This window comes from Mytilus californianus, unplaced genomic scaffold (genome assembly GCF_021869535.1).
Source record: "Mytilus californianus isolate M0D057914Y unplaced genomic scaffold, xbMytCali1.0.p SCAF_9, whole genome shotgun sequence".
In the NCBI taxonomy this organism is placed as follows: Eukaryota; Metazoa; Mollusca; class Bivalvia; order Mytilida; family Mytilidae; genus Mytilus; species Mytilus californianus.
Window position 1 is genome coordinate 60,492,341 of NW_026262745.1, and position 27,983 is coordinate 60,520,323.

The 27,983-nt window shown below is 30.7% G+C and overlaps 1 protein-coding gene across 1 annotated transcript in view; it reads left to right on the forward strand.

Moving 5' to 3' along the window:
• Nucleotides 1-21,299, forward strand: part of LOC127716195 (glucosamine-6-phosphate isomerase 2-like) — a 30,050-nt gene extending 8,751 nt beyond the window's left edge. Inside the window, exons 4-6 of the mRNA XM_052222320.1 lie at nucleotides 18,144-18,326; nucleotides 18,971-19,146; nucleotides 20,982-21,299. Of these exons, the coding sequence (XP_052078280.1) occupies nucleotides 18,144-18,326; nucleotides 18,971-19,146; nucleotides 20,982-21,206 (584 nt within the window). The 3' untranslated portion in view covers nucleotides 21,207-21,299. The remainder of the gene's footprint in view (nucleotides 1-18,143; nucleotides 18,327-18,970; nucleotides 19,147-20,981) is intronic.
• Nucleotides 21,300-27,983: the final 6,684 nt, after the last annotated feature.

The following is a 27,983-nucleotide window of genomic DNA, read 5'->3' on the forward strand; positions in this document are numbered from 1 at the left end:
CAATTCTTTTTTAAGGACACCACTTAAATAATAATGGTTGTCTTTCTTAGACTTTTTCACAAGAAAAATTGTTGTATAGATTGAAATTTAAACTTATCTATGAAAACTGGCTTTAAAATTTAATGTATGTATGTCAAGTCTGTGATAATCATTTGAAAAAATCTTTTCTCTGAAACCAAACACTGCAAGTGAGTTTTATCATATATAGTACTTGTTATTGACATATAAAAGACAGTTTTAAAATGATAAGATCAAAGTTTATATTTGCATTAAATTTGCTGTGTACATGGTACATTAAGTTAAACATGGAAGATAAAAACAATACTGACTGATATTTCAATTGTATCCATATCCTCCTTGCAGAAGATAATTATTTGAGGATAGTTGTACAGTACAATAATGTTATACATTCTTGATAAGAAAAAGTTGAGACTACTGGTAATTCTAAAGTATGCATAAATGGGGATTTGGTTTATAAGTCGAGACAACAACCCACAACTAAAGTAGCCGAAAACAAACATCTAGATCAACAATATGTCAAGAATAATAGAATGCCAGTCAAGGGTATCTAGAATATGTCGAGATAGATTCAGACATATTTAGATTGTCAAGAATCTGTCGACAAATATTAATACAGGTTGATAATATCTAGAATTTGTCGAGACTAATTCAAAGCAAATTATCAATGTCGAGGGTATGTCAAGACTTATTCAGACAAACTAGTAATGTCGAAAATTTGTCGAGACTTATCCAAAAACTTCGAGAATTCGTGATAATTATTATAATAAATGGTTCAAAATCTCAAAGATGTTACTGAAAATAAGGAATAAGATAATTTAATTACGTTTAAAGAGATATCTAAGAATGTTACAACGACGAGTTTAACTTCAAAAACTGAATAATACGATAAATGATACTGATGATACTTCGGCAGGTAAAGACAACTTAGGTTATATAATGTATAGACATCTATTAAAAATGGTATTATATTTTTATTTATGAATATTTATTCTTTCTTTGAAAATTTACACATACCAGCTGTCTGGCAAAAAACAATGTAACTAGCCTTTTGATGATTTTATATATTGAACACAAAGGTATCTGTAAACCAATTTTATAATTGTATATACAAAATCTTTTTTAACAATATGCCTGAAACCATGTATATTTTGATAAGGTTGCTGAAAAATATAATAATATATATCCGAACAGGCGTACAATACTCAAACTGGTGATCTCAATAAATTTAATCATCATTTTACTTGATCAAATATAACAATATATTATATTTATTGGAATAGTGTAAACGCTTAACCAGGTCTCACTAAAAATAAATAAATTTGAGAAATGTAAAAAAAAAAAACTTATTAGATACATAATGTACTATGTATCAATCATTAGTTTGAAACTAATATCAACATGATAAATAATGATACGTGAAAGCATTACTACCAGGAATATTTACAGAAAGGTAATTCTAAAAAAATATATATATATCACAGGAATTAAGTAGAGTATAAAACTCATTTTTAATAGTACATGTTATACTAATATGTAGCGATACTTTGTACATACCAATTTTAGGACGTTGTCATTTTCTCCCCGTGAAAAATGTATTGGAACTTCCTTTGAATACTTTTTTTGTTCGCTAGGCTTGTTTACTCTTTTATTTTGTCCTACTGCATCAATATTACAACATCTTACAACATCCCGTTATTCTACACCCCTTGTCTATTAAACGGGGAAGCTACAGCAAACTTTCCAAACAGAATAAAGATAAAATAACATTGGCATGTGACGTTAAATTTACAACATTCAATTAAATTTGTATTAAAAAGTATTATCTTCAAGTTTTACATTGCATTACGCATTAGGTTCTAAAAATCCATTCATCAATTTCCGTTATATCCAGTCATGCATTTGAAAATCTCCACATTCTCGAACTTTTTACTTTTACGTTAGTTTAACACACACAGATTAGCGGTGCAAACCAGTGGTCGCCACGGACCTGGTAGTCATGATATACTGGGTATGAAATATTGTTAAGGTTTGAGAAGTTTGTCTAATATGTTATCTTTTGAACATTGAAGACATCGACTGTTTTTAACAAATAAGCGGGTTACAGCACAAACTGGAACCCTGGTTAAGTACTTTAAAATTAGAATGTCCTTAATAATTACCTTTAATTTAGTTAATATTGATTTATTTATTTCATTATTATTTTTAATTGTATTCCAACAATTGGGATTTTGTATGGTGGGGTGTATCATGAATCAGTTGTATGCATTGTGTGACTTAGCAAGGCACATGTTTGCTGCCTGACTGATCCCCAGACAGAAAGCATATCCCTGTTTAGGTCCAGAGTGCAAACAAGCTACCCTACCATGGTTTGTATCAACCTTAAAACGGTAACTACCATGGAATAGTGCATATACACGATTTCCAAAGAATCACTGCATGGTACAACTGATCTCACTGAATTCGCACATCTTAGTGCAACAGTAGTTAACGAATATTATTATTTTTAACCTCAGCTATATATTTTTTTTAAATACACAAACATCCTTAAACAAACATTAAAAGCGTTTAAGTTTTTTTCTCCATCTCACTCGCAGAAAGCATTCAATTATTCATTATAGAATCACTAGTGCTAACGTTTATCAAGATCAAAATAACTGCTCTCTCACTCACATAATGAATAAATAAGCATAACACATTTTTCCAATATAACGGATAATTCAAAAAAATAAGTTACAAGTTGGTAAGCCGTTCACTAAAACCAATAACCGAAACCGAAATTTTTTTATTGTTTATTTTCAGAGTACTTATTTGTTTTTTTTATATATAGATTGTTTGAAAAATGTTAAATGTCACACTGCAGACGAGGCACTAAACCATTATTTTTTTATACAGAATAAGTCTTCTTAGATAGTATCTGTAATTAGTATGTTCATGCTTGGGGTTTAACTCTTCACCTAGGAAAAGAATTGCAATGATAGTGTACTGAAAATACAAAAGCATTGTAATACCACCAAATCATAATACGTCACATCCAGTTTCATACGATAAAGGGCAGAAAAAAATATTCCCTTAAATTTGACAGTTGTATGAAATTAACCCTGCTTTTCATTGTAGAAACAATCATGCATATCTTGAGTGTTTCATAGCACCATCCTTTTTTTATTTGGTATTTCTATCAAATATTTTGAAAACTTGAGGTGATATGTTTACTAAAGCTTGTAAAAAGAAAAAAAGGGGTGAAAATTTGATTGGTTAACTTCCAGTGATGGTTGGTAACTTATATGCAATTAAATGTTTTATGAAATTTTCACTTTAGTACTGGACAGAATAAAAATTTACTCCTGCCATGGGTTTCTTTATTTGAAACAAAGATTAGTTCTGCACTGTTTTCTTCAAAACACAAGTAAGTGCTTCCCTTACCTTGAGCAGAACTATAGCTTCTGTTAACTGTGAGAGTATCATTTTAGTCAGTTGATGAATAAGGAACTGGAGTAATATTAGTAACTTTACAGGCATTTCATGTTGTATTGTTACCTCGAACTAAAACGAGATACGACATTTGTGTTAATAGGTCATCCTAAAGTGAAAAAATAAGGCTCAACAGTACTGTGTATTCCATTTGCAGATTGAATACAGCAACTGCCATACAAAGTCAGTAAAAGCGTTAAATTGTAGACTATCTTGCATCTTTCACAGACACCTCTTATTTCATTAGAATTTACTTTTCGATGATTTGACGTCACTAGGTCACATCATATGGAGCAGGATCTGCTTACCCTTCCGGAGCACCTGAGATCACCCCCAGTTTTTGGTTGGGTTCGTGTTGCTTAGTCTTTAGTTTTCTATGTTGTGTTTTGTGTACTATTGTTTGTCTGTTTGTGTTTTTTTTTTAGCCATGACGTTGTCACTTTATTTTCGATTTATGAGTTTGAATGTCCCTCTGGTATCTTTCGCCTACTTTCTTAGGTAGACAACTACTGCCGGAAAAATTATAACTAAGGACAGATCCTAAAATGTTAATTATATAAACGGTTTAAACCTGCTCATTTAAAAAAAACAATGACATGACTGTCATTAAAAGAACCTACATTCTTAATGTAAAACGTCAACTTATATATTTTTTCTTTTATTTTTAAAAAGTGATCATTTCTTTTAAATTTACTTAACGCAATGATTACATACATCTGTTAAATATTTTGAATTACAGTCTATGTCTTCCAATGATATACAAAAATTATAAATGCAAACATAGCTTCCATTACAGCCTAGAAATACAGAAACCATTCTCAATTTTATTGTATCATATTTCCCCTTAAAATCTATTTATACAGCAATTTCTGAAATTCCTTTCATTATCTGTCTTTATTCATCATTTCCCCTCAATCTTCTGATTATGAAGAGCTATCTAGCCTTTACAATATTAGAATTTTTTGACTTTCAACTCTGAAGTTGAATCTTCTTCATTACTGATAACAGTTTTCTAGGGATGCTGACTACGGTAACTGGAACTATCGAAATCCTCAACTAAAACTTAATTTGATTTGAATTTTATAAGCAGATAAATTCATTTGTTTTTAAATCATATGTGCATATGTGCTACAAATCAAATGCCGGAATGCTTAAATATTTCTTTTCAAGAGTTGTGGAGCAAATACTCATACCTGCCAACTTTTGAAAATCTCCATAACGGTTTTTGCTTTATGACATTTATTTGTGGCATTACAGATATTTTTTCTTTATCTTGTCTTTATTCATCATTTCCCCTCAATCTTCTGATTATGAAGAGCTATCTACCCTATAAAATATTTGAATGTTTTGACTTTCAACTCTGAAGTTGAATCTTCTTCGTTACTGATAACAGTTTTCTAGGGAAGCTGACTGATCAGAGTCATCACCTTGTATATGAAATAAAAAGTTCTCTAAATTCTGCTATTTTTGCGATATATATTATTATTGCGAATGAGTTCGTTTTGCAAAAATCAAAACTCGTTAAATATGATAGCACCGTGAGTATGCAGTATTTCTTAATGTCGCATTTTATGGCCATTTTGGAACAATCGTTGTAGTAAATGAATGCACAAATTACTACATTTACAGTACTCTAAAAATAAATGACAAAATATCAAAGCATTATCTCCCTTTAATTCAGCTTTTTAGGGAAAAGACTTTTCTCTATCTAATAGTCTGTGTTTCTACCTTAACGGTCAACAGATCATAACGGACAAATAAAGTGTGTTAAAGATGCTTTCCACATATGAAGTTTTTTTTTTACGGAAACTGGAACTATCGAAATCCGTAACTAAAACTTAATTTGATTTGAATTTTATAAGCAGATAAATTCATTTGTTTCTAATTATTTGTGCATATGTGCTATTAATCCAATACTGAAATGCTTAGATATTTCTTTTCAAGTGTTGTAGAGCAAATACTCATACCTGCCAACTTTTGAAAATCTCAATAACGGTTTTGCTTTGTGATATTTTTTGTGGCATTAAAGATATTTTTTTCTAGAATTAGTGTCATCAATTACTTCTCTTTTTCTCTTATGGTTTATAGTTAATGAACTTACGAGCCTTTTGTCATTAAATGCATGATTTTATTGTTTAGAAAAGATTTAAGAATACTGGCAAGATAGTATTTTATGTAATATATAAGAATAACACTTAGTGAGTGTTGACAAATCGTTTAAAATTCTGAGCTAGTTGTTTCGGTTGTTTACAATGTGTATTATGAAATCAAATACATCTTACATACATTCACATTCACATTCACATTCACATTGTGGCGAATATGGTTCAGAAACAAGCAACAAATGCTTATATTAATCTGTCTCCTTGAATTTTTTGCTTTCTCATCGATGTATTGTGCTATAAACATGATAAATATAGCAAAATCACCGGGAACAATATTTAAAACAGTTCTTGAACTTTGCTATGTTTCATTCGAATTTTAGTACTTTTCTGCCATATTCAACAACTGCACAAAAAGAAATACCAGACTTTCTTTATATTCCCATTTTTTTAAACTAAGAGTGGTATTGACAATCCAAGGGTGGTGATCAAAAGTTCATACTAGCAAGAGCGATACTAAACTCAACCACCTTGTGTGAGTGTACTTTTTACTATCTGTAAAAGCAAACATATATCTTTTCATGTCGAGTTACATTAAGAATACTATACAGTGGAATCTATCAGATATCACAATAATATAAGGGTTAAAGAAAACAGTAAGAAATAGTTACTTATTCCTGTACATCATTAAAATGCCATCGTTAACTATTAGGTAGTGACTATAGACCAAATATTTTCTTTCTTATGTGAATAAAAGAAAAATGTAGGGCATATCAATGTCAGGGATAGACTGAAACCCAACATCTATAAATTACAAGAAAACACTTAAGCGGTCAATAAAAAGTTTTAAACAATATACATATACAATGGCTTAAGCAATCATGCAATAATTCAATGTGAGTCTAGACACCGAGACAATAAAAGCAGAGACTATGTAACGTTTGCAAAATTGACCCACTGTATATTTACTTCCCTTGCACTATATCTAGCTTATTAAGTCCGGAGACACAGTTATCGTTCTTTGATTTTCGTAGCCCCTTCTGTGGACAGTGTATTAGCTGCATTTTTTCATACCCCTTCCAAATTTATTTCTTCATGTTTTATGCCTCAAATTGCAAGAAGGGGGATGAAATTACACTGTACAAAAATTTGGGTCATGAGTCAAGTAAAGTAGTGATTTGGTCTAGCAGAAAAAGGTTACAATTCAGTGTGTCTGAAACTATCAATAAACTCAAGACACCATTAATATAAATTTGTCCATATTTTTGGTAAGCGCTGATAAAGTTTTCTATAATATTGATATAATGTGTCCCAAAAGTAATACACCACACTGTAAAAATATAATTGAGAAAGCGAAGGTGGGATTTTTTTAATATTCATTTACTGTCTAAAAGAAATGCCCTACGAAATAACTGTGTTCTCGGTCCTAAGATAACAAAACTTGTTGCATAATGTATCTCTCTAGCTTGATAGAAAAATGACACAGAAACGGACTCACAAACCTGCTGTCTGGCAAAGTACAATGCAACTAGCCTAATTTTTTTTATTTAATGAAAACAAAGGTATATCTAGACCAGATCTCTGAACAAAAACAATACTATATATACAAACAGTCATAGTCAGTTCGAACTGGTGATCGATTTTACTTTTATTATAATTTTACTGACTAAATGTGAAAATATTTTGTACTCAATTGAATTAGTGTAAAAGCTTAACCAGGTCGCACAAAATTTTTTTTTTATAAAAGTCATAAAAATTAAAATATTTACCCCTCAGATTTTTACTATAGAATAGCAACCACGTGATCTAACATAAATACCTTCAAACTCAAATATCATAATAAAGCAGTGTATAAACATCCAACTACTTTTTTTCAAAAACATCCAGTATTTGTGCGTGTTTAAAGACATCAAAATCAACAACACCATACTGATTAAAAACACAACATTTTATGATTTCATCATTACATTAAAACATATATCAATAATGATACGTGAATTCATAACTACCAGGACTATCATCAGTAAAGAACGTCTACAAAACAAAAAAATTACAACAGACAATAAGTAGAGTACTAAACTCATCTTAATAGTACATACAATACCAACATGTACCTATATTTTGTACATACCAATTTTAGGAAGATTTCATTTTCTGCACCGTGAAAAAAGGACTTGAAATTACTTTTGAATACCTATATTTGCTAGGATATTTTCATCTTTTATTTTGTCCTACTGCATTAATTATAACAACATACAAACACATATTAAACACAACTTGTCTATTTCACGGCAATTCTACAGCACATCTTTCCAAACATAATATAAATGAAATATCCTCGCCACGTGACTTATCATTAACAACATTCAACAGATTTTATTTGGTTTGCTTCAATATTATCTTATTGTTTTACATTTCTTTAAGATAAACATATTCAATCATTGAGCTATTTGTAACTTACTTGTAAATCTGCGCATTTATTTCTAAAGCTCAATCAATTTCTGCTACAATCAATCATTTGCCCATTGGAACAATTACAACAACTTATTTATACTAGTAAAACACACCCAGATTAGCGGTGTCACGGACCTGGTAGTCATGATATACTGGGTATGAAATTATGATAAAACCTTGACCAGTTTCTATAATATGTGGTCTTTTGGACAGTGAAAACATCGACTGTTTTCACTAGATAACGGGGTACATTGCAAATTGAATCCCTGCTTAAGGCCTTTGTAATTTAAATGTCCTGAATAAAAAAGCTTTTATTTAGTTCATATTTATTCATTTATTCTATTATTATTTTATTAGTGTATTTCAACTATTTGAAATTTTATTTGGGGGTATATCATGAAACAGTTGTCTGTATGTCGGGACTCGACAGGGAACATGTGTGCTGCCTGACTGATCCTCAGACAGAATGCATGTCCCTGTTGAGGTCCACAGTGCAAATAACCTACACTACCACGTTCTGTATCTCCAATGGGATAGTGCGTACATTTATACACGATTCCCAGTGGACTACTGGATAAGGCAATTGATCTCACTGAATTCATACATCTTAGTGCATCAGTAAACAAATTGTTCATGTCTATGTATATGTTTTTAACATCAGTTATATGTTCTATAATATACACAAATACATTGAGACAAATAAGCAAATTGTTTAATTTTGTTCTCCTTCTCACTCGTAGTAAGCATTCAATTATTCATTATAGAATCACTAGTTCAACATAACTTGATAAAAATATCCACTATCTCACTAACATGATGATTCAAATAGATGAAAATTACTTTTTTTTAATGTAACGGATTATTCCAAAAATTAAGTTACCAGTTGGTCAAAACCAATTACCGTTTCCCTTTATCATTCTTTTTTTAATTTTCATTCAGAGTAATGATTTTTTTCTCTCGATTGTTTGAAATAATTGTGAAATGTCACAATGCAGACGAGGCAATATTGAAATCTGGCTCACTAATAATTTTTTTACAGAAAATAATCGAAGAAAACTTACTAGATAGTATGAGTAAATAGTGTTCAAGTTCAGAGTTTTAACTCTCACCTTCGAAAACAGTAACAAGGAAAAAGAATTGTAATGATAATGTACTGAAAATAAAAAGATCATATTTCAGAAGTAGTTAAAGAATCGAAATTTGTCGGATAATTTTTGATAGACAACTTACTTGATGCAAACATGTTCAATATGTTAAGACAAGATATATAAAAAAATTAATTCGTAATAAATTCTAATGTAAAGAGCAACTCATTCCACATTAAAAACCAATTATATAGCTTTAAAAAGATAATCAATTTACAATTGATGTAAATTATACAATACAGCCTTGAAACTATAAAGTAGGGATTAGATAGAATACAAAACGAAACTTAACGTTTACGTACAGGTTCCATGAAGTCAGCTTTTTAAACTTTTTAAAGCATTCCTGGTAGAAATGAGAGCCTCACCCTGTGTTATTAGAAAAATCATACTTCAATACATCTACTTTAAATAATAAACATCCAGCTGAAAAAAGTATAACCGATAGACAGTCGCTTTCGAATACTACTGTTAAATGTTAAGCATAAACCATTTTCATTAATTGTAAAAGGAATCTTTAAAAGAAAACTTTTTTTCTTCTTCAGAAAATAGAGTTACAGTATATAAAGAAAGTCAAATGCAACCATGGCATTTCACATTACCGTATTATTCGTACAACAAAAAACTAAACACCTAGCAGTGAACTCATTTACAGTAACATAATAAGTTAAAATAAATTGATGGCATTGTTTCACTTTTCTATATCAGAACTATATCATAAACACTGAACCGCAGTTCATATATATAAACATTTGAAAAAATATTAACCATCATGCATGTGTTTAAAACGAAAAAATAATGTAAATTTCTACAAGAATTATTTAGTTAGAAAATAGTTGGGTATGCAGATGCTTTCGTTATGTGCAGATTCATGATTTCCATTTATTAGATATAAAAATCAAAAGATCATTAATGAGCATACCAAGGCAAACATTTGATCGTTTTAACAGTAATTGTTTACAGCTTTAGATAACAATATTTTGAGGTTCTGCAGTTTTTTTTATTGGTGATGAGATACCTTTTTCTAAACTACAAATATTCACCAATACTTTAGATATCTGTAATTTCCTTTTTTGTTCTATGTTTAGAAGAGCTTTATTAGGAATCCATATCAGCACCTTCAAGTAAATACTAATTATTTCAAAGCAACGGTTTCGAGTTACTAATATTGTAGATCAGTTTCAATATTTAAAAAGATTTCCAATAAATATACCTGTATGATATAGTTCGATACAGATTTGGGAACAAATTGATACATTCATTGTACAACAATATAAATTTATGGCAAGGGCAGCTGAAAAATATTCCACATCGTTATTTACAATTACCTGGTAGGACATTCTAGAAAATGCTTCATGAAATAAGCCATTTCATAACATAGCAACTAAATAATGTTCTTAAAGTATCATATTCTGGTAAATTTGATATATTCTGAAACAAAAATCGTCTTCAGTGTGTGATGTTTACAGACTGATGTTACTTGAACTAATGCCAGTTCTATGGGCCCTCTTTCACTTGCCCAAAACGTTTGCACAATTCGAATGCAATGTATATGTATGAGTTTGAAACACATCTGACCTATATTATTTGCTTTGGTATCAAAATAAAACTGATATAAGTGCATGTTGCTGTTTGATACATTTTGTTGTAACCAATTCAAAATACTATTCACCTTTTGTTCAAACAAAATGTCATTTTATAAAATTCTCTTTTGAAGGATCTTGGGCAAACTTTTATCATAATTGTATGCCATGTGGAAATAATGTAAAAAACACAATATATTGATCCTGATGTGTTAGTTAAACAGTGTATTAACTATGTACATCAACAAAGTTTGTTTCTTTGTTAGATATATTGTACTCATTTTTGTATTTTCCTAAATATCGTAATATTTTCAACACACTTGTGATAACCTACATGTCCTAAAATGAACACAATCCCACAATACATCATTCTTACATCCAAAGGCTGATGAAAGTAAATATGTCCCATTTTGCCTGAATCTACTTTCAAACAGTGAGGAAGATCCTCAGAAGAACATGGTTTAGAATTATTTTACCTACACCGGAGTTATATGAACTACGACTAAATAATAATTGTTCCCATTTTATTTATATTTTGACCCCAAAAAATCTACTCTAATGAAGTTAAATTTCTACAATCAGTATAAATAAAGGACTGTATGATAATCTAGCAAACCGTCTGATTGATTTCAAAGTTATTATTGTTTTCAAAACTTAGTAAGGAGTTTTTTCTTTTATCTTTACAAAAATGCAGAACTGTAGATTTTCTGTAAAAACAATGCTACTTCTCATCATGAAAATCACAAAGTTCATAATGTAAAAATATTTAGAATAAAAACAAATACAGATGAAATTATCAATTTTTTTCATGACAGTCTAGGAAGACAGAAAATTATATTGGCATTTCATGTAATGTGATGGCTTGACGTCCATATGTCCCCTTAAAAATCACATTACACAGTCATTGCTGAAATTCGATTCTTTATCTTGTCTGTATTCATCATGTCTCTTCAATCTTCTGATTATGAAGATTCATCAAGCCTTTAAAAAAAAAACGACTCATTGTAAATATTTTTACTTCTCTTGCATTATGCCTAACTTATAACAAAACTTATTACACAATGTATCTCCCTAGTATAACCACATTGCAAATCTAGTTTTGTTATTTTGACCAAACAATTTATCTATTATTTTACAAACCTTCTACATCAGCACAAAAAGCACCAGTGTTATTGTATCAGTACATGTATCCAAAGCAATAAGTACCGATTATAAAATATATGATTTCTAAGCGTGTCAACTGAAATCAATGAAGGCTCATATTTACTGAATTTCGGTTATATCTTGAAAGTGGTTCAATATTCTTCAGTTACATTAGCAGGATTCTGCAGATAAGGATAAGATATTTATGAGGACACCATTTTGTTTTCCATATTGCAATATATTTATGAATATGAATTAATCATTGAAATTTGAAAGATTTATTATTGAATAACTTATACCTGAAACCTCATAATAAATCGTATCACCTCCCTTGACTAACTCATTATCATTTTATCAAACTCCTTGAATTTGCTATAACAATGCATTACCGTTCTGTAGTCTTTAATTAGATATCTTACTACCCATATCATAGACAAATTACAAATATGAATATATCACCTTTTAATTATAATTACCTCCTTGCATCTCTACCAGATTGAAGACCAACTATCAAGGCCTTTTATGAACTAGAGACAGACCTCTTCCAAAGATCTAGCATTTGAAATAATTGTGTCGTTATTTAGTGTCTTGTTCTTGACAACAGACTAAATCCTGGTTCTGTGAATTTTTCATGGCCATTTGGGTCTATACATAAAATACAGATAAATTCATCCGCTTGTTACAAAATGCAACGATAAGCAAATCACAATACTTTCTTTCAAAAAAAGAAAAAACGAGTATGTTAACTTTCTTTAAATTTGAAATACATATAGACCATTTTCAGCTTGTTATAGTGCTGTATTGTGGATTGGTGTGTCCTTAATTTTATAAGAGTAGAGAAAATGTTGATTAAGAATTATTTTTCAAATATATCATATAATCACAATTTTTGGAGAAAATCATGAGTGATGCTCGAAAATCAAGGGTTGGGATAAAAATTCAAGGTTGGTTGTGGTTTTCTCTGTATTTCCTAAACTATTGGGTACTGAAATATAGGACCATAAATCAGAGTCACCTATAGTCACCTACAATCATGCTGTTTCACCGTGAATCACCAAACACCAGCAAGATTTATATTAAACTCAACCACGTGCATCTTGTGTAGGTGAAATTTAATAAAATAATAAAATAAATATCTCTTTATGCAGAATTACATTACGAATAAAACATAATGGGATCTCTCAAACCAGACACTACACTTACAAGACGATTAATGAATACAGAAAGACATACATATTCTTATGCATGCATAATATAAAAAAGGTTAATAACAAATAACAAATATTAATTTATCCATTTAAAATATGATTTCTTTCTTTGCATCTATAACAGATTGAAAACCAACTATCAAGGTCTTTCAGGAATTAGATGCAGATTTCCTCCAAAAATCTAGCACTTGCAATAATTGTGTCGTTATTTATTGTCTTGTTCTTGACACCAGACTACATCCTGGTTCTTTGAAAGCTTTATGGCTATCTGGGCCTATACCTTCATCCGCTGGTAACAAAGTGAAACGATAAGCAAATCACAAAACGTGAATAAAAAATGATAAGTTGTGTGATTACATTTTTTTAAATGTAAAATGAATGTAAAGCAGTTGCAGCTTCTTATAGTGTTGTTGTGTTTTTCATTTGTGGGAACTAATTAATTAAAGTATATAATGAGACAGCTTTTGTTATTGATTAGCAGTGTAATTTTTCTATGAAGTCATTATACTGCTTGTCATTTCCAAAAAATTCATCCAAAGGAAAATTGGATAGATTTAAGGACCGAAAATGATATGTCATGTTACAAAAGGTCAATTTGTTAACACCAGGGTTGGCACAAAAAGGTTCCTTATAATTACACTTGATACTGTAAAATAAATTTTATAGACTAAGGACAATCTAGAGCTGGAAATATTAAACAGACACGGGTCGTTTATTGAAGACTGTTTGGTATCTAAGGGATGTCTTTTATATATTTTTGTCAATGAGATGTTGTCTTATTGATGCATATTCCACTTTTTTTTCATATATAAAGAAAAATGGAAAATTATAAATATCAGTTGAATTAACAAAACTGTGTATTCTATAAACAATAATGTATTCACAGTATCCAGTTTGAATGCACACTTACATATGAGAAGTAACTATTTACCAGTAATTATATGCTTGCTCTATTAATTTTTCCAACTGAGTATTCGGTAACCAATATTAGAGAAAATAGACAACACATTTACAAGCACCTTTTTGTTGTTATGTTACTTTCTTATTAGTGTTGAACATCACATTTCCATGTATTTATATGTTCATGTACCCAGCATGCTAAGACATACAATTACATTTACAAAACAGCTTAGTAAAATATACCAATGTTGATGCAACGGAAGGGCATTTCGACACATAACTGTCACTTTAGTGATGATAGAGTTCAAAATATATGAAAATCCTCAACCAATTATCAAGTCTGAAAAACTGATAAAACCGAAAACATAATAAAAACCAAAATGTATAGCAAAACCTGAACAAGGAATCAGAACTGTACAATGTGGTGATGTCCTCATATACATTGTCGAGAGAAAAAAAACTCACCTACACTCATCCATATTGATTGCCTTAAGATATATCAAGGACGATCATTTGATAAAGAACTGATGGACTGTTAGTCTCGGAAGATATAACCAGCCTATGACAGTTGCTTGTACTTCAGTCAAGGCATAACAATAAAGATACTGTTTTATATGTTTTTGTTTTTTTTAAGTTTGTTGTTATTAAGTTTTGAAAATAATTTTAGATTTAGAAATGTATCTCCCTCATGAGAATCTAAGATTATTCTGGCACTGGTTTCTTTTAACCTTTGGTCCAGTTTTGGTTTTATCATCTCTTCAAAGATTGCAAATGGTTTTAAAATTTTTTAAACATTTTGGCCCTCGCCATCACCAAAGAGACGTCAAATACCGGAATACAAATCTAGAGTAGTAAAATTTGAAGCATTTATGTTATAAATACCACTAATTCAATATCTCTGCTTGTGAACTGTTAGTCCCTTATTATATATATGAGGCTAAAACTAGCCCAGTGGTAAGTTTCTAGTATTACCATGAACAAATAGATATTGTTTTATTAAAATGTCCTTTTATAAAATTTTGAAGTCAGTTAAGAATATATCTGATTCTTTCTCACAGGTTAAGTAGGAAATAGACAGACCTAGAAATTTTAAACACAGCGAAAACAAAAAACATCAAAAATGAAATCACATATAAATGTGGTCCACAAAAATACCCAGGTGTACTGTCAGTGACTATATTGTTTATCAAAGCATTAAAATATTTGCAGTTAACTGTTCATTCTAAATTTTCGGAAAACGAAAAGTTTTCCTTCTTGTAACTTTTTTTAGAAAAACAACTTTAATTATTATGACTATTGGTAGGTATATTGTCTTCTTAAATGATAACACAAGTAAAAGATAATTCTAATATGACGTGCTTCTTCCGCTTTGTAAACAACACCGTGATAAAATTCTCGATATATCTATACTTAGCGCAGACTCAGAGATATACATAATAATGGCTGTTATGATATACCTCCCACGTAAATCCACATGTATCGTAACCCATTTGCAAACGCTATGCCGATTTTGTTGTGCTAAAAATTGCAATTGAAAAAAGACTACAGAACCTTTATTCTTATTCTGATGCATAAGAAAAAGAATTAATGCATTAGAACTCGGAGAAATATACAAAATCAAAATCAATTAGAACTCCGCGAAAGTCCATTAATGCTTTTGTCGCATTAAAGTCATTTCAATACATGATGTCATATAAATGAAAACGTTAAAGCTGTAGGTTTTTCAGTTACGTTAACCATCGAAATTCGGAAAATATTGCATTAAAATGGAGTTTTGAGGTAGGTGTTGTTTTATTTTCTATTCTAATGCAATATTCGCACATCTACTGATTTCAGCATGTCAATATGGCGGCTCCTTAGTTACAATTGTCAAATGTGGATTTGACGGTAGCTTACGAGAGAAAAATGTAAATTAAAAATAGCAAACGTTGAGGTTGAGAATTAATGGAATATAAAACAATTTTTTTTCTAGCGGTTATTTAAGCAATAATTCGTGCAACCTATAGATTTATTGGAAATCTTTTAGCTTTATCTAACGGGGGTAAAAAAATAACAGCCACACACACGGCATACCCACCCTCGCTTCAGTTTTTAAATCACTGTATTTGTCCTATTACAATCGAAATAATTCATGGACGCTCAGGATAAAACTCGAATATCACTGCCCAGGCCATGTGTAAATTTCCAACAAATCTATGGCTTCCATGAATTATTTCTTAAATAAAGAATATAGAAAAATGGTCTAAAAAATTCAAGAATAAAGAAATGAAGACCTTCTTTTGTGGTACGATGATGATTTAAACAATGACCTTGTTGCAAACATTTATCAATTGAAGTCTTTTTATGTATTCTGAAAATAATAATAATAATAATAATAATAATAATAATAATAATAATGATAATAATAATATTAATGATAATAAAGAATAATTAATATATATTGTATTTAAAGAGGGTTACATTAGTTACTTTTATGTCTCTGAATAAATGAAAATATGACATATGAATGTAAATAAATACAACTAAATATACAAACAACTGTTGAATAACATAAAAGATAAGCGTCATGTATTATAATCATATTTCTTTGTTCACAATGTATTGGTATAAAGGAGAAGAAAAGAAAACAACAAATGATACATAAACCTATATGATACTCTTTTGCATTGCAGATAGGATTGTTGATATATATGTACATGTGTAAGTAATATAACTAAAGTTGATTAACTGCCTCGAATTCCATTTTGATTTCAAATATATGTCCTTGTGCAACCAAATGAATTTTTACATGTACATGAACTGAAACTTTGATTTGGTTCACTGTGTTTCTAAATGCAGGTTCTTCCAGTAAACATGATAAGAAATCAACAAAATCGAACAGTTAGATTGCAGACAGTTCATGTTTTATTCAAACCACACATAATAACAGCTGTGAGTGGTTTGAATAAATTATCAAAAGGTGTGTTATATTGGTGTGATCTTCAGAATAAACTTTTGAATCCACAGGACAGAAGTTTAATTTTACGAAATTTTTCATTTGATCCTATCGGCCTGTAGACCCGATTTCTACAGACACGACAATAATTGTACAGGCCCGGCCTGGTTCGGTTGTGGTTAAACGTGACGACTGGATTGGTGTGTGTGAGGAGTAATAGGTGGCCACTTACAATGGAATAATTGGCAATCAAGATCTACAAAAATAATATGTGCAGTGACCTTACATTCTCTTTAAAAAAATGTAAAATTATGTAATTGCTACTTTTCGAATGACTTAAATTTGATTCGTTGTTATAATATGTGAAATATGGAAACATTTTAGTAATCTTCCAGTGGTCAAGAAGATTCAAGTTCAAGTTCGATATGTTACGCCTTACTCCATTACAGGCAGGATAAACAACTTTAATTTGGTAAAAATCATTAAAATGATTTGGATACAATTAAAATGCATTTATAGAATAGAGAAAAGGTAACACAGTAATATATATTCATATATCTATGTTTTGACAAATACAGTCAACCTAAAATAGAATATTGAATCCTGGATCCTGAATACTGAATACAATATTCTGTAATGCTTGATACTGTCATAAGCATGATTAGCATATACTAATGACCACTACTGACTTAGATATATCAAATCAATATTATGAATATATATATATATACATTGAGACTGACATACAAGTGAAAAGTTTAGCTAGCTATAAAACCAGGTTTAATCCACCATTTTCTACATTAGGAAATACCAAGTCAGGAATATGACAGTTGTTTTCCATTTGTTTGATGTGTTGAGCTTTTAATAAAGGGCTATCCATTTTGAATTTACCTCGGAGTTCGTTATTTTTGTTATTTAACTTTTGTGCAATGTGTCTTCTAGCCAGTTTATTTAGAAATTAACTAATTTTCTAACAATGTTTAAATTATTGATCAAATTACATACCTGATTTAATATGTGACTATCTTCGCTTGACATAAGACAAACAAATGTAAAAGAAAATCTAAATCGTGAAAGTTTTTAAAAGTTTTACTTATATTCGTAATAATGGAATCTCTCAAATGTTAGTATTTTAAAATTGTTTAGGTAACCAAGTCATGTTACGCGACTACTACTAATAATTTCAGCTATACAAAGGGATCATCCTGGAAGTTCTCATTCCTTTATGTGGCACAATTTCTTCAAACACATTGACATAGATCCAAAGAATGCCCACATACTTGACGGCAATGCCACAGATTTGATAAAGGAGTGTAATGATTATGAGAAAAAGATCACAGATGCTGGTGGGATTGAACTGTTTGTTGGAGGTATGTCTCAATTCCAATGTTAAGCCATGTTATGATATTTTAGGTTTGTGCGTTAGTTCTGTAATCTTTGTCAAATATTAGCAGTTCCACGCAATTTGTTTTCACAGCATTGAAAGTTCATAATTGAATGAAAGATAAGTACGAACAACATTGTTCTTTTCATAAGCCATTTATTGGTTTATAAATTATTCCTATTGGCCATTTTTATTAGATTAACGATTGTTCTACAATTAGAATAATCATTTACACGACAAGAAAGAACATATTCCAGATATTTAGAGACAATAGAACCTTTTGACGAAAATATCATTGTTAATTAGTGTATGTATGTATTCCATAGGATAGGTGATCTTGTATAATATGAAGAATTCATTAGACGTATTAGGAGTCGTCACTATGACTCACCATGAATAAGATGACATATTGTTATGAATAAAAGGAGACGTGGTGTATAAAGGCCGGTGATCAGTAAATACCAATAAAAATTAACAAAAATCAGCAGTTAAGTGGTTTACAAAGTAACTCACAGCAACATTATCATCAGCTACAAATTATAGAACTAGTTGCTATTTGTTAAGAAAAATTTTTCCTTTTACTTATTATTTTCCAAAACAGAAGTCAGTCCATTGATGTTTGTTTTACAGGTATAGCGCCAGATGGTCATATAGGTTTCAATGAACCAGGTTCCAGTCTTGCGTCAAGGACTCGTATTAAAATCCTTAGTAAAGACTTAAGCATTGCCGATACTAGCGTGTTTGAAGGAAATTGTCCTAAACAGGCCTTAACAGTTGGTATACAAACTGTTATGGACGCAAGAGAGGTAAATCTACTTGAAAGGAATTAGTCCTTTTTTTGTTGCAATGGAGATTATCAGTTAGTCCAATTTGATAAAAAATAAATCTCCGCACTCGCTCATTTTTTTTTTATTCTTGGTCACTGCGTGGGAATGAGCGAGTGCGGAGATTTAATTTTAATTAGATTGTCCGTTTGTCTTTTAATAAATGCTTATGATGTTATGAGTCATATTATCAAATGCAAGGGGATTCAATAAATGTAAAAAAAAGGATTGAACTGATTGATGCAATGGAGGTAAGAAGAATATAAATGATAGATTGTCGCTTGCTACAGGTTTATAATCCGTTTTGCACAATTTTCAAAGTGCAATAAAAACAAACTACCAATAGACATGCCATTTTGTGAATATACCATTATTTCACAGAAATAATATTTATCTGTTTTCATTCATTATAGGAAAATTTTGAGCAAATCAAAACTAGAATCGTACGTAAAAACCCATATACTTTATTACAGAAATTTTGTTTTAAACATAGATTATTTACTTATTTGTACATGTTATCCTGTTGTTTATTATTAAACCGCTTAACTACCTTTGCAATATAAAAAAAACCTGTTGGTTAGTCATTAAAGTCCTAGAAGGTGTTTTTGAATATGTTGTATTTGTAATTAGCTTTTATTAATATCTATATTTAGATAAAAATTTATGAAAATTACTGGTAGCACTGCATGCAGTAACCCTCCATTGATTAAGTACTGAATTATAAAATTTTAGAGTGAGGAAAGGCTATGAATTTTCTATAGAAGTTTTTCATCTTTAGCAGTGAAACAATATTAGGGTACACAATTCTGATCCCCTAGGAGTAAATATTTCATGTATTTTTTGGACGTATATATATAATATATATATAATTTGCCATAACTAGAATATAAACTATTTTGAAATAAGATTTTAGTATTTTATCTGTTAAAGAAAGCGGTAAGATCTGTGATGAATAAGTAGTTTTATTGAATAAGGAAACATTGTTAAATAACGATTAGTCAGCTTTGCAAAATGCTGCACATATTTACTGTCGCTGTTAAATGTATTAATTCCCTTGTCGAAGGTAGATTTAATGCTTCACAATATGTAGAGACATTCGTACATGTCTACGGCTGCCGGCTATTGTCCTCTTCCTTTCGGTTTTTAGTTTTGTCGCAGCGTTAATGTCTCATAAACGTATATCGACATATCCTTTCTTCTGGTTTGAATGAAAATATTTGATTGACAGGAGCGCCCTCTCATTCAATTATGTCGGTAGATAATAATATGTGGGAATGTGCCTGTAAATTGTATCCTTGTTTTTCGGATCTACTCTCTTGCATCGTTTTCAGTTGGTTAATTTTTCATTCGTGAAAGTTTTGCTTTGTTTTGATGTTGTCTCATTGTTATATAATCCCCATTTCCTGTTATTCATATGTGCCTCCTGTGTGCTTCTAAGTTTGTATTAATATATAAGGAACTACACTAACTAATAGTTAAGAACATTGTTTTCAAGGTTTTTTTCCTGTATACATGGCGAAGTATATACTACACACAACTGGATTGATTGCACATGCATATGCTATTAAATAATCCATATTAATTTATCTGATTGTAAAATTAGATCAACTTTCATCGTTGATCAATTTCAAATAATTTCAATTTTCGTTTGCAGTTGATGACATTGCAAATCAATTTAGTTAAACGTTTGTGAGTTTTCATAGCTTTGCATTGAGGGAGAATCACAGACTTTAAAATAGGAAAAAAGGTCTGTCCTTGAAGAAAAAAATATATTCTTTCATTAGCTTTTACAGTGCCTTTTATATGATTTTATACAGGTGATGATACTGATCACAGGAGCCCACAAAGCCTACGCATTACACAAGGTCATAGAAGAGGGGGTCAATCACATGTGGACCGTCTCAGCATTCCAGCAGCATCCGCAGACGATTTTTATCTGTGATGAAGATGCAACTTTAGAACTTAAGGTCAAAACAGTAAAGTATTTTAAAGGTTTGATGGAGCGTTATAATCAGCTGATTGAAGAGAAATGTGAATATTGAAATGAAATGGGCAATCATGGAGTTGTTTTTAGAGAAAGGATGCCTGTCAAGCCATGTTATGACCTAATCTTAATATTAAATTTTTACTCTGAACATGTTTGTCTGTTTTGTTATCACGGGTACCATTTGTTCTCGATTTTCTATTTTGTTTACAGGCTTTTAAAACATTGGCACATGTAGATATTTAAGATATTGTAAACATATATGCTGTTATTCAACGAATCTATTCAGAATATATGATTGCTTTTTTTTAAAATAAAAATATTATGTATATACAAATTGGATCAATTGATTGCTAGCTGCTTAAAACCTAGCAATACAAATTGGAAAAAATCATACCTAAAGCACATTGGTACACTATAGGGTAAAGAGTTGTCTCCTCTTATCTGGTCTGTAAAAATTGATTTAGCAAGTTATATAACCCAGAATACTAAAAGATAAAAAAAAATAATAATTCGAGATACGTACCTAGCTATCTGTGTTTGAAAAGATTTCTGCTTTCTTATTTATATAGTTGTCTCTTGTTTAGACGTTCTTATCAAATAATTATTTCTGCGACTACATCTTACGATCATTTAAGACAGATACTTTATCTAATCTGCAATTAATTCCATCTTCATGCCTAATATATCATGTACCGTGTTACAACTCTAGATTATACTGACGAGGAAAGGTAATACTAGGCCACTGAAAGCTGGATTTTTAGTTCGGTCTAGGTGGGCGAGTAGTCTAGAGCGCTGGACACAGTGCAGGCGGTGTTGTCTCGATATCCCAAAAGCATGAGTTCGAATCCCGGCGAGGGAAGAACAATTTGCAGATTTAACATTGTTGTGCTGATATTTAGGGTAATTATCAATATAATATGTGTTTTCAGCCGTGTATCACCTTCACTGGTGATCCAATGGATGGATCTGTCGTAGACTTGTTTAGACGTAATTATATATATATATATGTCATTAAGGTTGTGGATTAAATTTGTACTGCAGAAACTTGTCTGCGTGTTTTTGGTTTCCTGGATTAGTTTTCAAATGATTGAAAAAACATTAAACGTTCCTTAATAATATTTGAACATCTTCTTCATGATGTATTTGAAAAATTTTAAAATGGCCACAAAATTAAAAAATAAAGGTCAATTAATAAGAATATCTTGTTTTTTCAAACCAAAAAAATTTGAGTAAAAACATGTAGAAAACAATTTTGGTTATATATTTTGCCTCATTTGTGTACAACTGACAGCTGTATTTCTCGAAAATAACATCAAAATTTCACTGAAGAATATTTTTTGTTATGTTGTTTTAATAAGTTTTTTCATGCATGCTAATTGTATTACTTCAGATTGTTCAAATTAATGAAAATAACACTTCATGCATTTCGTGCGTTTGAAGCTATTTTCTTGGTTTACCTTCATCAGGAACGCTTACAGCAAAATATTCTAACATTTTAGCATCGTTATTTACATCAAAATGCCTCGAAGATCCAAAAAGTAATCTCACGTTACAACACATCAATCTGCTTACCAAATATGAAGTCATTCTTTTGGTATGAAGCTCAAAATAGTGTGACAGAAACATTTGTTGGACGAACGGACGAACGGATTTGAATGCAATATAGCCCCTACTATATACTATACACCCGATTCTCTAGATCTATAAATATATGAAAAACTGTTTTGAACCCCTCAATCTGAAGCATTGTATAATGCGTAAGTTTTCCGATGTGTTTGATCTTAACTGTACAGGTGCATGATGATGATGACGATGACGACGACGATGATGATGAAGATAACGACGATGATGACGATGAAGATGATTACGATGGCGACGACGATGATGACGACGACGATGATGATGACGACGACGACGATGGTGATGATGATGATGAAACATATCTAAGTCGACAGTTGTGCTATTCATTTCATATAGCAAGTACAAGTATAGTAGATTGTGTGTCATTTCAGAAATTACTGAACATTCTGTGCATTCCGTTTATAAATTTTGAAATTATAAAGAAACTAAGATTTCAACTCCCTCAGGCAAAGTTGACCTTAGATGAATTTGGCTATTTGTTTTATGTATTTTTGTCATATAGCTCTTCAACTGTTTTGGTACTTATACATCCCTCGGATTTCAAATGTTTGGCTTTGAGCGTTCCTGATGAAGGTAAACCCAAAAAAGCGCTTCGGATGCATGAAATTATTAAACGTGTTGTTTTCAATTTTTTAAGTTCCATCCCTAGTTTTTGTAGAGGTTCATGATGCTCAATTTTAATTTTTCTGTATAGTATATTTTGTACTGTTGTTTCACAACTCATCGTTTTTGGAGGAGGATGGTGGCTGATTGTTTTTTTTTTTGGGGGGGGGGGGGGGGGGGGGGGCGTATTGTGCAAGTTCATGATCATGATGTTGAAACCCAAAATAAAATGTGTAAAATATGTCTATAAAATACACACCTATTTTATTTACACATTAAACCAAACTATTTATAGCCTAAAATCCTTTTAGATACTGTAAATTCAGAAATTATTGCAAGGTTTTTATTAACTCAAATAATTCGACTTACTGAGTATAAAAATAATAACAACTTGCATTAAACTAGCCTTTTTGTCCATTATTGAAAATTGCAATAATAAATGCACGCAATAATTTCTGAATTTTCAGTAATTGAATTGATTATGGCAAGCAGTTCTCTTCAAAACTATGTCTGAGTCATTTTTTGAAAAATTTACACTGAGAATTAAAAAAAAAAAGCACCAAGATTAAAAAACTGAAAAACATACACTGAGAATTTAAATTACACACTAAGAATTTTTTTTATGCATAGAATTTATAAAAATCGAGATCGAGGTTACATCAATAAATATAAGCAAATTCACCATAGAGTCATGAAAATCGATTAAAGCGTTTTTGAGTTATTGTCCGAAGTGTTGGCGATGGACGTCAGACATACCAACAGTTTTTTATGAATAAAATCCCACAACTCGGAAAGGCAAAATCTAAAATTGATAAAATCGAAGGGAAGCTTACGTCACTATATATAAACAATTCACCAAAGTTTTATGAAAATTGAATAAAGCTTTTTTGAGTTATTGTCCAGACAGATGGACAGACAACTGTGTACCATAAAATGTCCCGTCTTTAAAGACAGGCATATATAAACCTAACATTGACCATTGAACCATGAAAATGACATAAAGGTCTGATGAAACCTACCAGACAGACATGAAAACCATACAATCATTTCGTACACCACATGTATTTGAGTGACCTACAGCTTATAACATCTGAGAAACAGACATAATCACGGAACTTTATCTTCGATCACAGATTCATGAAATGAGGTCGAGGTGAGGCATACCTGTCTAATAGAAATGAAGACTTTCAAAGGACCCCATATACCAAATATTGTTATCATATTACTCATAAGTGAGAACTTTACATGACAAAATAACTAATACATTTTTGGAGCAGTCGCTGGAACATGAAAATGAGGACAAGGGCAGTTGACATTTGACAAGACAAAAACTTTGTATTACAAGGCAGCTACAAACAATGTATGAAACATCCAGGACTTCTTCCTCTGAAATATAAAGCTTTACACAAAATTTAATATGTTGCCAGATTGTAATCACTGTCTCGCGTTCTGCTACTTTCTATGCAGGCAAGAGAAAAATAAGGCTAGATATTTCAATTTTATTTCATACATCATTAATGATTGCCTGCAATACACATTTCATTTTATGAACATAGAAAACAGCTTTAAATAGCCTTTGATTGATTGATTGTTGGTTGCTTAACGTCCAGTGGCAAATATTTCATGCATATTCAGGACGATAAATAGCCTTTGAAACCAAGTATTGCAAAATAATATTAATTTTACTTAAAAATGTAATGGTTTATACGATTACAGAATCTTAAATTGTATGGTCTTTCAAGTATTGTGAATCTTTTCTTCAGATTATAAGGTCATAAGAAAAGAGAAGGAGACTTTTGTCACGAAAATTGTATGACTGATATAATTTGAAGTTTATTTGTGATTTAAAAACATCAAGCTCATTGAAGAATGTGTCTGAGGACACAAATGCCCCACTCAAGCCTTGCAATTTTTCAAGTTAAAAAAAAGCATCTAGAACGGTAAAGGACTCACTGCCCAAATTATACTCAGTCTGTGTGTTTTGGTTTTTAGCATTGTGTATGAGTTTCATAAAAATTTGGATGAGACAAACTGAACTGAGAGTGCAGAAACTTAAATTAGCAATTTTTCAAGTTAAAAAGGGGCATAACTCTAGAACGGTAAATGACTCACTGCCCAAATTCGAAGTCTTTCTGTGTGTTGTGATTCTTAGCATTGCGTATGGTTTCATCAAATTTGGAAGAGATAAATTAAGTTACAGTGCGGAAACGAATAAGTTTGCAATTTTCCAAGTTTTAAAGGGCATACTCTAGAACAGTAAGTGACTTACTGCCCAAATAAGAAATCTGTCCATGAGTTTTGGTTCTTAGCATATGTATGAGTGTATGAGTTTAATAAAATTTGGATGAGGAAAACTTAAGTTAAGAGTGCAAAAAGGAAAATGTGACAGACGGAAGGACAGACTAAAGGACTGTAGAAGCAGTAGTAGTAGTAGTAGTAGTAGTAGCCTATAGCAATGGAATAAAAACATTTGAAAAATGCCAATCAGCTTCTTTTGTTCTTTTTTTCTGCAAAAATGCTTTACAGTGTCTATTCTATTCTTGGTACAGGCATTTTCTACAAAAGAAAAATGTTATCCATTCGTTTGATGTGTTTGAGCAGTTGATTTTGCCATTTGCTTAGGGCCTTTCCGTTTAGAATTTTGCCCGGAGTTCGGTATTTTTGTTATCTTACTTTTTTCTATGAGACAATTACTACTTTCATTGTTACATTGCAACTAATTTTTCAGCAGTATTATTCCAAGTTACATACAGGCATAAGAACGAAGCAATCTACTATTACCAGTACAAATTTTAGTGAAAAATTTTAGGCCAATTAATGAATTTCATACAGTTATGTCATTAACATTCAACAAATGTAAAAAAAAAAAAACATATTATAACAGATTGATCAATTACATAAAATCTTTTACCATTGACCAAACCCAAGTAATAAGATTACATTGCATACAAGACAAAACTAAAGAGTCCCAGGAGAGTATATTGCTCACTGGTTATTTTTACAAACAAAAAATATAGAAACTGTGTGGGCAAATTTTTTTTATTGTTGATAATTTTCGCTAGACCTATTTTCTGTAAATACAAAATGATATTTAAGATAATAAGAAGAAATGGAAAAACATGGGTTAAAATTGAGATTTCTAGGTTACAAATCCTGTAGGGAACTGATTGACTATTTCATTTTTATTGATTTATTTGTTGATCTTATGTTGCTGATTGTTTTTGCTATCCAAAGTTTTAGTCTTTATCTTATATAGTATCAAAAATATTTGGTAAAAATCATAGGGCAATAATGCCCAGTTACCAATTTTTTTCACTTTAACTTATCAATTAAAATGTTGATGATCATTTATGCTACTTACAGTATTCTTTATCAAGAGAAGCGGAAGATACCAAAGAGATATTCAAACTCATAAGTTGAAGACAATTTGACAATGCCATGGTGAAAAACAACAAAAATAAAACAGTCTACAAAACATATCAACTTAAGTTTCCCTAAAAAACACAACGCATGGCTGACAATTATCACTCAGAGGCAGAATCTACAAGAAAGAGTCCACCCATACTTTGGCAATGTTGGCTTACTTGAAGAATTTGTCTAGTTGATCATATGAGCTTAATAAAATAATCTATTGGCATTTTAGTGTTTCTGTTGTGTCTTTGTTCTCCTCTTATATTTGATGTGTTTCCTCAGTTTTAGTTTGTGACCTGAATTTGTTTTTTCTCAATTGATTTATGAATTTTGAACAGCGGTATACTACTGTTGCCTTTATTTATAGTTTTCAAGATTATAGACAAAAACAAACAATCAAATGGCTCCAAGGAGCCTTTACTGCTCACCCGGCATTTGTTTTGGCTTTGGTCATATAAGAAATTTTGTAGATCTTGTATATATTGCTGATATAGGTTTTGAGAAATGCAAAAACCGGAAAATTGCAAAACATTGTCGTTAAAGGCAATAACTCTTTAAGAGTCATCTGATTATTTTGATGAAATTGGAGAAGTCCTTAGATCTTGACATTCTGAGCATTATTGCCTCATCAGATTTTCTCAATTTATTATGGTTTTTGAATAAGGATATTAATGCATTGCACCCCCATGTTCTATTTTCAGCCATGGGGGCCGTGTGTATTGAATGACTTAGGGGAAAAAACTTTATACAAGATACCCTAAGGATTATTAACCTCAACTTTAGTTGAAATTAGTTCAACAGTTTCAGAGAAGATCTTTGAAAAGAGGTTGATGACAGACAGAGGACGGATGATGTTGGAATCAAAGTGATGGCAAAAACTCACATGGCCATTTATGCCAGGTGAGCTAAAAATAGAAAAAATTGTCATTGAAGAGTTATTACACCTATAAGAATTCTACAGACAATTTCAGCCATGTTAATTTATCTGATGTGTTAAGAGGTAATTTCTGCAATTTAGAGTTTCTTTGTATCAACTATAATGTTTGACAAAAATGCGAAGAAATGGTAAAAATTGTCATTCTGAGATAAAAGTTCCTATAAAGATTAGGTTGATAATTTCATCCATTTGACTTTTTTGTAGTCTTTATTTTGCTGAACGCACGTTTGATATTTTCAG